The 12859-nt window shown below is 33.8% G+C and overlaps 1 protein-coding gene across 29 annotated transcripts in view; it reads left to right on the top strand.

Moving 5' to 3' along the window:
- PHF14 (PHD finger protein 14) overlaps nucleotides 1-12859 on the top strand; it is a 200299-nt gene that overhangs the window by 12705 nt on the left and 174735 nt on the right. For all 29 annotated transcript variants that reach the window (XR_010945495.1, XR_010945503.1, XR_010945498.1 and 26 more), the window contains exon 4: nucleotides 3179-3323. Coding sequence is in view for 20 of the 29 variants with exons in the window: in XM_067746289.1 (XP_067602390.1) it covers nucleotides 3179-3323 (145 nt within the window). In the remaining 9 variants the exon portion in view is untranslated. The remainder of the gene's footprint in view (nucleotides 1-3178; nucleotides 3324-12859) is intronic.

Here is a 12859-nt window from a genome sequence, read left to right as displayed (position 1 = left end):
TTTTTTTTTCATAATGTTAAATAGATTAGATGTCTTGCCATGTGAAGAAATACCAATTGTCATCTGAATTTTGCTAATTAAAATGTAAACATTTTGCCAAAATTTTTAAATAGCCATTTCTTTTGGGGGCTTCTGACTTATTAATCATTTGTCTTTTTACACATTTCAAAATAAAACAAATTGCTCTAAAGCCTAAAAAAAATCAGTTTGTAACATTGTACAAAAATTACTTGAGATTCTTGAAAATTTAACCTTCTTTAAAAACTTCTAGGAAGAACTATTGGTCAAACTTGGTATAATAATTTTTTCTCATTTTCAGAGCAATAGGATTCTTTTAATTCTGGTTTTATATGAAGGGTGCTGGAATTTCCTCCTATTAAATACACATATAGCTTAGTTAGAATTTACCCTGTTGTATATGTTATTTATAATAATCTTTGTGGAATACATATATAAATGAACACTAAACATATTTGAGAGCTGATAAAAAACATTGGGCAGAATCATTTTTGGTGTAAATTTTAAATCCCAAGGAGAAAAATGAAATAATTTACAATAAGGAGTCATTGATTTATTACTATAGTGCTCCATTTAATCTTAATAATTACCATTAGAGTCCATTAAATTATCCCATAGTATTAAAGTTATATCCTAGATGTGCCATTCAAAACCCATTTTCCCAAATTCTATTTTTATGTAAAAATCATATTTTCAAATGATGTATTTTGTGGTAAAAACTTTAGCTTAAATATTTTCTCCAGAAACTTGAAAAATGCTATGTCTTTAGAAATACGCTATTAAAAATTGATACTAAATTGACTTTTGTATTCTGATCAGAAGTGCGCTTCAAGCCATGTTTGATCTATTGAAGACAACCTAGATAACTTTTTAAGAGGATGTATTGTTTAGATTTTCCCATTGAAACATTGTCAGCCATTTGGTTAGGGTAATATTGTAGGACTCTTTAAGTTATCCCCATTTCTATCTGTTTGTATTTAATGTCTAGTAAGAGTCTCAAATGATGGGGATCAGAGGGTCAAAATTGCCAGTTAATTTTGTTTTCTCTGCCTCTAAATGATAATATGTGTAGAGAGAAAATGGAATAGAGATAATTTAGACATTTACTGTTTTTCTGAGCAAAATGGCCAAATAGGAAAATAATAGAACTATCTGTTGATGCCAGTTTTTCTGATCCATAGACGTTTACTTGTTTCCCACATGGGTAAACCTTTTTTTTCAAGGGCTGATTAGTTGTAGTTCCACCAGGGAAATATTGGCAGAGCCCATAAACATGAATAGCCTCTCAGTCATCAAACTCTGGTTGTTTACTAGATCTTTTTCTGCTCTGTGATTTTTTTTAACCTAGATGTGGTACTTTAAGAAAAAAATTTTTTGGACTTATCATGGGAAAATATTTAAAGTACCAGTGTTCACTGAGGCTTATAACCTTTCTTTTGGGGTTCCAAGGAAGATTCCCCAGTGTAATAAATGGTCAGCTCATGTTTCTCTTTTTGGACCACCTACAAAGAAGTACAGAGGAAAGGAGAATGGGAATGAACATTTACTGAGTACCTAGTATGTCTCAGGAACATTCTTGCCATACATTATCTTGTTAAGTCTCACAACAACCTGATGAGGTAGGTTTTATTTTTATCATCCCATTTTACAGATGAGAAAACTATAGCTTCGAGGTTCAATAGCTATTAAGTGAGAGCTGAGAATGAAACCCAAGAACATTTGATTTTAAGGCAAATGCTGTTACATTTGAAGCATTGCTAATGGGATGAAAATCTGGGCAGATTTTTGTTTTGCTCACTCTACTAAAGTACTTTGAAACATGAGTTTTCTTTTTAGGAAGTTTTAATCTTTATTTGCTAGCCACGTCCAAAGCCCCAAACTATTGATACTTTGGTTTTATAACAAAAAGGAGCAAAATACAAAATTTTAAAGTACTAGAATTCTCAAGAGAAATGATGCCTCCTTGTTAACTTTTGCATTCTTTTTTGATTTGTTTTTTACATTAGCTGCAAGTTTAGATTTATTACACAGAAAATATATTGAAAGAATGTTATTGTGACAGTCACGTGTCTTTCAAATGTTATTTACAAATTGCTATTGAAATGACTCTAAAGGTTACGTTTGGATATTGGTCAGTTTAAAATAATATAGAAATATAAAAATGTTAACATGAAACAATATAGTTAATGGGTGATATGAAACTAATTTATTTTGTTTCTGAATATGGTTAGGTTCTTAAATGAAAATATATAGACTCAAGTGCCATCTTTTATTATATGTAATGCTGAGCCCAGTGTGTTAAATATGACAAGAATCGTCATCATGTTAATTTGTCATTTAAAGTTTAAATTCATAATGCCGAAGGTTTAAATTAAATGGAGCACACTCTTCCCTTTATTTTTTTATATTCATTAATACATCTTCCTTTCTCCTTTTATATTACAATTAACTAGGTATCTTTATTACCAGTTTTCACTAGATATTTCTTGACATAAACCTAATAGAGTACTCTGACTCTTCTAGCAATCAGTCAATCTGGATTCTTTTTTAGATGGTTTTCTGTACCTGTATACACAGATTTCCTATGCAGGCTTTCATGGATCTATCATCCAGTGGTTTGATGACCCTGGAAATTCTGGATTCCCCAGCACTAAAGGAGTGTAGTCTGTAATATGCCATCACATACATATTTGCTTATACGTTATCTTGATTTTTTTTAACTGTTTAATATGTGTGTGTCTTGTCTGCCCAAGATAAGATTATAAGCTTCCTAAGTGTAAGAAACATGTCTTATAGTTTTAAAACCCATATATAGGGTTAGTAATTACTTATGGGTTAATTTTTCCTTTCTTGTAGTTTCAGGGGTCAGACTATATCCAGAATGGCAAAGCAGATGAAGGGTTGTTGGTTATAAGCTTGGTTTTATATTTCCTAGAGGAGAGAGAATATGGGACTTGGAGAGAAGTGAAAAATTAGAGAGAGGGTGCTTAGAGGGTCCTTTGACAAAGAGGTTCACTTCTCAAACGTACCATACTTTGAAATTACTAAAATAATGGAGTATGCAGCATAATTTTGAAAATGCGTAAAATGATTTAAGGTGCGAATTTTATTTATTAAAATCACCTTTTAAATATGTGATTTTCTGATATTTTAATATTAGGACTCGCTGATTCTTGAGAAGAGTCAAAACTGGAGTTCTCAAAAAATGGACCATATTCTGATTTGCTGTGTTTGTCTTGGAGATAATAGTGAGGATGCTGATGAAATAATTCAGTGTGACAATTGTGGCATTACAGTCCATGAAGGTAATTTTGCTTTGTTTTGTTTCCTTTTAGAAATGGCTGGTTGATACTGCATTTATATAAGTAATATCAGTTACTTTACATATGTACTATACTAAGGTTTTCCTGTAATATTTTATGATATTTGAACTAAGACATACTGAATTTTCAAAGTATAATGGGTGTTATTTTTCAGATTACGTTCACTTAAAATGTGTTTAAAAAAATTAAAATAGATTATTACTGTATGGAAATCAGTATTTCTTTGAAGGTCATTGTTATGATATTTTCCATCATGGCATTATTTCTAGTTTTTAACTGAAATTTAGATATAGGAAAACATCTAGTATGTTAGTCTAGTAGAATGTATTATTTAAAAAGTTATTGTTGAAGTCTAGTGGTATTATAGTTTCTTCTTTAATAGTTACACTTTTTAAATTTTGAACTTGAAAGGAGAATTTGTAGAGTTCATCTTTTAAAATTTGAATATGTTGAAATATGTTGAACATATTTTTATATGTAATGTGTAATTACATATTACGTATAATATGTTGAAAATATTTTTCCTGATTATGAATTTTGAACCTTTTTTTATGTATTTTTTTTGTTGTACTTTATTTAAAATTTTTTATTTTGACATAATTTCTGACTTACAGAAAAGTTATAAGAGTAATAGAATTTCCATATACTTGTCAGTCAGATTTCCAAGATGGTGACATTTTGCTGTATTTGTTTTATCTTCTCTCATATAATAATTTTTTCCTCACCTCTCTGAGGGTAAATTGTAGACAAAATGTTCAGCTCTACCCCTAATACCTCAATGTATATTTCTTAAGAACAAAGAACAAGGGCATTCTTTTACACAATCACATAATTATCAAAGTCAGGAAATCAGCATTGATAGAATACTATAATCTACCGATTATATTCACATTTTGCCAATCATCCCAATAATGATGATTCTAGCAAAATAAAATCCAGGATTATGAATTGCATTCAGTTGTCATGTCTGTGTAGTTTCCTTTAATCTAGAACATATTTTGAGTCTTTTGTGTTTCATGCCATTGGCATTTTTGAAGAATACAGGCCAGTTCTTTTATAGAATGTCCTCAATATTGGGGTTTTCTTACGTTTTCTCATGATTAGGTTCAGGTTATGTGCTTTTGGCAGGGGTGCCATAGAAGTTATGTTGTGCTGTCAATGCATGTATGTTTGTTTGTCCAGTTACTGGTGATGTTATTTTGATCACTTGGTTGAGAGGGTGTCTTCCAGGTTTCTCTGTGGTAAAGTTATTCTTTTTTCCTATCAGTTAATTTTTTCTTATCAGGGCCATGACTACTGCAAAACAGTGTTTCTATGGCCTTTTCTTACTGGCCTTTCTGGTATTATAGTCCTTCTCCCAAATAGTTCTGGGTGTCTGCTGGACTTGAGACCTGTGGGGCCTGTGCTTCTTTAACCAGTCCTCTTGCCTTCATGTGAAGCTCCCCTCCCTTGCTGCTAAGACTCACTGTGGGAATGTCTCCTATTACTGTTATTCATTCATTTATTTTTTTCAGTAATGTTTGTTTAGTACCTTCTGTGTGCTAGGCATTCTGTTGGTTTTAGGCATGTAAAATAAATATAGACATTGCTGACCTCATGGAGCTTAAAGTACAGTAAGAGAGACAGGAATGAAAACATAAAACAATAAGTATGTATCAGGTGGTCTGGACTATGGAGAAAATAAATCAGGAAAAGGAATATTGGGAGTGCTACGAATGGGGGTGGTTGAGTGGGTAGGTGGAAGTTTGTATTCATAAAAACTTACACAGGAAATCCTCTCTGTTACGGTGATATTTGGGCAGTGACCTGAAGGATGGGAGTGAGCAAACCATGTGAATATTTGGGGAAAGAGCACTCCAGAATGAGGGAGTAGTGAGTAAAGATGTTGAAGTGGAAATGTGTTCGAGGTGTTTGTACAATGACATGAAGGTTAGTGTGGCTAGAACTGAGTGAGTGAGCTGATTAGTGGTAGAGGCAGAGCTGGGGGCAAGCCAGATGAGGCCTTGAAAGTCATAGGTTTCAGATTTTACTGTGATGGATCTGGGAAGACCGACATGAGTTTTGAGCAGAGGATTAATATGCTTTGATATATGTTTTGGAAGGATCACTCTGACTGCTGGGTTGAGAGTAGACTGAAGTGGGTCCAAAGTGGGAATTGGGGAGACCATTTAGGAGACCATAGCAATGATCCAAGAGAGGAATAGGTTTTGAGGTGGAGAGTAAAAGTTTGGTTTTAAATTTTTAGAGTTTAGGTAACATATAGGGGCTGGCAAGATAAATTTGGGACTCATCAGTCTGCAGATGTTATTTAAAACTGTGAGCCTGGATGTGCTATCTAGGGAGTAGTAAAGTGGTCCTAGCACGTCAGAGGAGATGGGGAACACATTGCCAGTGAGATAGAAGAACCTTAAGTAGTGACCTGGAGGTTAAGTAAGGAAGATGTTTCAAAAGAGAAGGTAGCTCTCAAATACTGTTTTTAGAGTAAGATGGAAACTGTCTTGTGGGAAATTACTCTAATGCAACCGTAGACACCCAGTACACTAGCAGGCAAGCCATCCCAAAGGTCATGGGAAAAAAAGGGTTACGGACAAAATGTTTATATCACATGATTTATTAAATAAATGTAAAATACATAAAAGCAAGGGGAAAGATACAAAATTAGTTAACAGACTATGTACTATCATTTCTGCCATATTCTGTTGTTCACACAGAACAACGCTAGTCAAATGTAGGAGGGGACATTCCAAGAATGTTAATACTGTGGGCCATCTTAGAGGCTGCCTACCACAGATGCAGATTATATGGCATGTTAGTGTGCTGATGGAAGTGACCAGTGGAGAGAGAAAGTTGAAAATTGATGATGTAAGGAGAGAAAGGGGAGCAGTTGGTGGAGCAAGGGCTTTGAGTACAAGGCTAGAGAGGATGGGATCCAGTACCGTGGAGACATTTAATAGATAAAGGTAGCCATAGTAACTGGAGGGAAAAGAAAATATATGGATACAGATGTAGGTAGGATGTTAGATGTGGTGGTCAGAGCATGTGGAAGTTATTTTTTGAATGCTTCTTTTCAGTGAAATAGGAAGCAGTCATTAGCAGAGTGTTGGAGATTTGAGGAGTGAGAGGTAGGTGTAAAATAGTTATTTGGGGGAATAACACAATACTTAATATTGTGTGTGTGTGTATACATACATACATGTATTCACATGTATATATTATGTGTATATATCATTACTAGATAGCAATAAGGAACCACTTTAGATTAGTAATGAATATAAATTGAGACCAGTCAACATGGTTGTATGTATGCATTTTTTTTTTCCCTCCAGGAGTGGTTCAGATTTCTTGGAGGAGTTGCAGAATAGTTGAACATCAAAAGCAGCAGCTGTGCTGCCATTGTTGTATTGATCACCACTGATGGTCACAAGTATGTTACCATTGCTTGTATTCATGACTGTCATTGCTGATGTGTGATGCAGGCATGATCAGTACTATTAGTGTTGTTGACATTTCATCATGCTGAGGGCACTATCTCTACTTCATAGGTCATAGGTTTGACCATGGTTGTGATTTTTAAGGCTAGCACAATGGTTTTAAGAAATTGAATTGATTGCTAACATTTAAAAACTGGGAGATTTTGTTTTGCACATTCTGGAATTCGTTCTCTTGAAGTTCTGACAGCAGTAGGTTTTCACTCTCTTACGGCAACAATCCTCTGGAGCTGAATAGGGCTGCCTCCTGCTGGTGAAGCCTACAATCTTCAGTTTACCACTGTCTTCTCTCAAATCCCTTGCTCATTTTTGATAGTTGCCTGGTCCCTAGAAATATTTGACTGTATAGTTCCTCATCTACTTTGAGGGTGATGTGTCTTGCTGCTGGTAGGCAGGCTCCTACGGCCATGCAGTCTCAATGTCCCACAGCTATGATAGTAAAGCAACTGTTTATTGTACTATAGGTCCTTCATTTTGGACTCAGGCCTGAGTCTCCTGGGGACTAGTACCATGTACAAATCAGAATGAACCCTCCCCTCTGACCTCTTGTCTTATTTATTTATTTATTGAAGTATAGTGGATTTATAATATTATATTAATTTAAGATGTATGAAGTAGTGATTCAGTATTTTTATAGATTTTACTCCGTTTAAAGTTATTACAAAATAATGGCTATATTTCCATGTGCTGTACAATGTATCCTTGTTACTTATTTATTTCATACATAGTAGTTTGTATCTCTTAATCTCCTACCCTTATCTTGCCCCTCCTCCCTTCCCTCTCCCCACTGGTAACTGCTAGTTTGTTTTCTATATATTGAGTCTGTTTCTGTTTTGTTCCATATGTTTGCTGTTTTATTTTTTTAGATTCCACATATAAGTGATAACATAGGTATTTGTCCTTTTCTGGCTGACTTATTCGCCTAAGCATAATATTTACTCTCTAGGTCCATCCACATTGTTGCAAATGGCAGGATTTCATTCTTTTTAATGGCTGAGTAATAGTCAATTGTGTATACCAGATCTTCTTTATCCATTCATCTGTTGATGTACACTAAGGTTGCTTCCATATCTTGGCTGTTGTAAATAATGGTGCTGTGAACATTGGGGTTCATGTATCTTTTCGAATTAGTGTTTCTGTTTTCTTTGTATATATACCCAGCAGTGGAATTGCTGGTTCATATGGTAGTTCTATTTTTAGTTTTTTAAGGAACGTCCATAATGTTTTCCATAGTGGCTGCACCAATTTACAATCCCACCAACAGTGTACGAGGGTTCCCTTTTCTCTGTATCCTCACCAACATTGTCTTTGTCTTTGATTTAGTCTTGTACCTCTTCGATTCTTGGTATGAGTTCTTTCCCAATAGATTCTTGTTTAAATGAATGTAGATTTCTGGAAGGACACCCCATTAGTTCTCCTTATGTGTCTAGAGCTATTAAAAGTTCATAATGATACTTGTGCTTCAGATGAATAGTCTCAATAATGGCAACTCTACTTTCTTTCTAAGGAAGCTTTGATTTTTTAGAAACAGCCAAAAAATCTTTCTGAGTCAAGGCAGACAAAGAAGATTATCAAACTGAGTGCTAATTTCATTTAGGTCAAAAGCAAGTTGTGTCTATAAAGTCATGTAGCATTTTTTCTTGTGTTATTCATTTAAATGGCTCTGATGGCACTTGAGCATTTGCTAATGATTGCTCATTTTTCTCCCAAGACTAACTCATTAGAATAGGTGAACTATTTTTATTATGAGAGAAGGAAGAAGGGAAGACACGGAAAGGGAAATTAATACTCCTGAGTGTGATGCTTTGTAGGCTTTTTGGGAGCAAGCTAATATGTGGAAAAAATAAATAGGGAAAACAATAAATAGAGAAACTGAGTAGTTTCTCTATTCAGAAACTGAATACGTTGTAGTGTAACTGCTTTGTTGGGAGTATTGTTAATTCTGTGAACTTCAGATACATTCAAAGTTAAAGATGCAAATTGTAAATCAAAGTAAAAAATAAATCTTGAGTTTTTTATTTTATTGTTACTACTTTCTTCCTTTAGTGTAATTTTCCCTTTCTCTCATTAATTTTGGGGTTTCTATTGTATGATTGTGATTATATAATTCTCTTTCTCACTTTCTTAGTAGCTTTTCTTTCTTTTCTTAGTAGTAGTATTAGAGCTAATATCTTGAAAGATTCCTAGTTTTGGAGATTTTAAATGATCTGTTTTGGTTTAAGGGAGAAGTGTTATTAAACATCAATGTATATTTTTATAAACCTAATGAATTAAAGTTATGATTAATATAGTGTTCTAATAAAATTGTTATTCCCTGTTTGTTACTAAACATACCAAATATGGTATTTGGGATCCTTTTTAATGTAATTTCCTGTAGGTCATTTTTATCTACTAGTGCAAAAGATTCCTTGCCAAATATCACTATTCGTTTGAGAAGGGGTTGTTTTAATATGGATATACTCCCGACTTTTCCATTTAAGTTTTTTTAGTAGCATTTGGATAGCATCACTAAGAAATTGTGTTGATTAGTAGATCTGTGAAGACTTTTTCATCTTCCACTAGCTTTGTAGCAGTCTTGTCTACTAAATAGAAAAAGAAAAAAAAAAAAACACATCAAACCCTGCTTAATAATCTTTGGTTACATGGTTGAATTTCTCTTTTGAGGAAAAGTAACAATAATCCTCAGTACAGTAATGTGCAGCCTGATCAGCATATATATATCCTGGAGATGTTTTGGGTCAAGTCTTACTGACACTGTTATGCACTGTTGCCACCCCATATTAATTGGAACCTGGGTTGAAAAAATATGTAATGATGTGTGACCTGGTCCAAATAACGTAGATTTTTTTGTTTTTTATCTTTTTTCTAGGTGGACCATGGTCTTACTCCCTTTTAGCTTTTAATCTTGTGTATAGTGTTAGGGAGTGTTCAAATTTCATTCTTTTACATGTAGCTATCCAATTTTCCCAGCAGCATTTACTGAAGAGGCTGTCTTTTCTCCATTGTATATTCTTGCCTCCTTTATCAAAAATAAGGTGACCATATGTGCGTGGGTTTGTCTCTGGGCTTTCTATCCTGTTCCATTGATCTAGATTTCTGTTTTTGTGCCAGTACCATACTGTCTTGATTACTGTAGCTTTGTAGTCTAGTCTGAAGTCAGGGAGCCTGATTCCTCCAGCACTGTTTTTCTTTCTCAAGATTGCTTTGGCTATTTGGGGTCCTTTGTGTTTCTATACAAATTGTGAAATTTTTAATTCTAGTTCTGTGAAAAATGCCATTGGTAGTTTGATAGGGACTGCATTGAATCTGTAGATTGCTTTGGGTAGTATAGTCATTTTCACAATGTTGATTCTTCCAATCCAAGAACATGGTATATCTCTCCATCTGTTTGTATCATCTTTAATTTCTTTCATCAGTGTCTTCTAGTTTTCTGCATACAGGTCTTTTGTCTCCATAGGTAGGTTTATTCCTAGATATTTTATTCTTTTTGTTGCAATGGTAAATGGGAGTGTTTTCTTAATTTCACTTTCAGATTTTTCATCATTAGTGTATAGGAATGCAAGAGATTTCTGTGCATTAATTTTGTATCCTGCAACTTTACCAAATTCATTGATTAGCTCTAGTAGTTTTCTGGTAGCATCTTTAGGATTCTCTATGTGTAGTATCATGTCATCTGCAAACAGTGACAGCTTCACTTCTTCTTTTCCAATTTGATTCCTTTTATTTCTTTTTCATCTCTGATTGCTGTGGCTAAAACTTCCAAAACTATGTTGAATAATAGTGGTGAGAGTGGGCAGCCTTGTCTTGTTCCTGATGTTAGTGGAAATGGTTTCAGTTTTTCACCATTGAGGATGATATTGGCTGTGGGTTTATCATATATGGCCTTTATTATGTTGAGGTAAGTTCCCTCTGTGCCTACTTTCTGCAGGGTTTTTATCATAAATGGGTGTTGAATTTTGTCTAAAACTTTTTCTGCATCTATTGAGATGATCATATGGTTTTTCTCCTTCAGTTTGTTAATATGGTGTATCTAATTGATTGATTTGCGTATATTGAGGAATCCTTGCATTCCTGGAATAAACCCCACTTGACCATGCTGTATGATCCTTTTAATGTGCTGTTGGTTTCAGTTTGCTAGTATTTTGTTGAGGATTTTTGCATCTACGTTCATCAGTGATACTGGCCTGTAGTTTTCTTTGTGACATCTTTGTCTGGTTTTGGTATCAGGGTGATGGTGGCCTCATAGAATGAGTTTAGGAGTGTTCCTCCCTCCGCTATATTTTGGAAGAGTTTGAGAAAGAGAGGTGTTAGCTCTTCTCTAAATGTTTGATAGAATTCACCTGTGAAGCCATCTGGTTGTGCACTTTTGTTTGTTGGAAGATTTTTTATCACAGTTCAATTTCAGTGCTTGTGATTGGTCTGTTTATATTTTCTATTTCTTCCTGGTTCAGTCTCAGTAGGGTGGGGATTTTCTAATTCTATCATTCCTTCTACATTTATCAGGCAGCATTTATTTTGTAGAGAACTTCTCCCCTTTTATCCTTTTCAGTATTACTGTGGTCTCACACATTATCATCTACAACCTCATTACTCTTTGTGATGCTTAGATTGTCCAGATTTGACCAGTGAAGAGCCCCTTTCGTCAGGCTCTTACTTACATGCACGTGTGCACATACGCATATGCATATTTGCACAGTCCCTGCCCTGCAATAAGTAAATAAATAAGATAAATTCCATGGGATTTTCCTCCCGTATAACTCACTTTATTTCACTCATCTCTATATTTCACTCACTCATCTCTTAATCTTGAGATTCTTTTCATATGAGTACATATGGATATTTTATTATTATTTTTTTAATGGTATGTATTTAGCTATAGTGTGGTTCAACCATAATGTATTTACTTTTTTTGTTTGTAGTTTTTTGCTTACATATAGTGCTAACAAATATGTCATATACATGTAATAATTTCTGTGGGGTAGATTCCTAGAATGAATCAAAAGGTAAGTGCATTTAAACTTTTAACAAACTTTGCCAGATTGCCCTTCAAAAAGACTGTATTTATTTGTGTTCTTACCAACAGTGTACAAACTACTTGATAACTCTGCAACACTGCATATTAATAAATTAAAAAAAATATTTTGGAGACTATCTCTTAATTATGTGTTCACCTTATTTGTATTGAAGTTTGGTATCTGTGGCTATTTTCTTTTTTCTGTTACTTTCTATATATTTCTCTTGTCATTTCCTGTCTTTTTCTCATTGACTTCTTGGAATTTTTTTTTTTTTAATGTTAATCCTTTGTTAGCTATATGTGTTACAAATAGTTTTCATCCTTGCGAATACTTTTTCCACCCTGTTCTGTACCTTTTAACTTCGTAATATTTTTCACTGTTTAGAATGTTCATTTTTATACACATATGTAGATATTTCTCTGATACTTTTAAAGTTCCAAAATAAATTTTTATCTAAAATTAATGAATTCAGAAGAAGTGAAATTTTCTAAGGCATAATAGGAAACTAGTGTTGCTAGGTTTTATGTTTTTGGTTTTTAATCAGGTGCCTAAGTGACAGACTTCCGTATTGTAAATCGGCCATGCCACTTTTCCTTAAACATTTCATGGTTAAACATGAGCGTATTAAATGTTTTATTTTATAGAAAGCTAATTCTCCTTCATAATATATTGCATGAATAGTAAATAAAATGTGGGAACTATAGAACAGAGAGAAGATAAAACATTTCTAACAGTCCTAATATCCAGACAACCATAGTTAGTGCTTTTGTGTATTTGCTTTATCATTTCTTTTTCTTTTTTCCCTTTTTTAAAAAAATATACTTATGGCTTAAGTAATTATAATTTAGGTAAGTTTTTTTAAAAATTAATTAATTAATTAATTTTATTTTTGGCTGTGTTGTGTCTTTCTTGCTGTGCGTGGGCTTTCTTTAGTTGCAGCGAGAGGGGGCTACTCTTCATTGCGGTGCACGGGCTTCTCACTGCAGTAGCTTCTCTTGTTGCGGAGCACGGGCTC

The sequence above is a fragment of the Pseudorca crassidens genome, chromosome 8 (genome assembly GCF_039906515.1).
Source record: "Pseudorca crassidens isolate mPseCra1 chromosome 8, mPseCra1.hap1, whole genome shotgun sequence".
Taxonomy (NCBI): domain Eukaryota; kingdom Metazoa; phylum Chordata; class Mammalia; order Artiodactyla; family Delphinidae; genus Pseudorca; species Pseudorca crassidens.
This window is presented reverse-complemented; position numbering and strand designations above follow the sequence as displayed.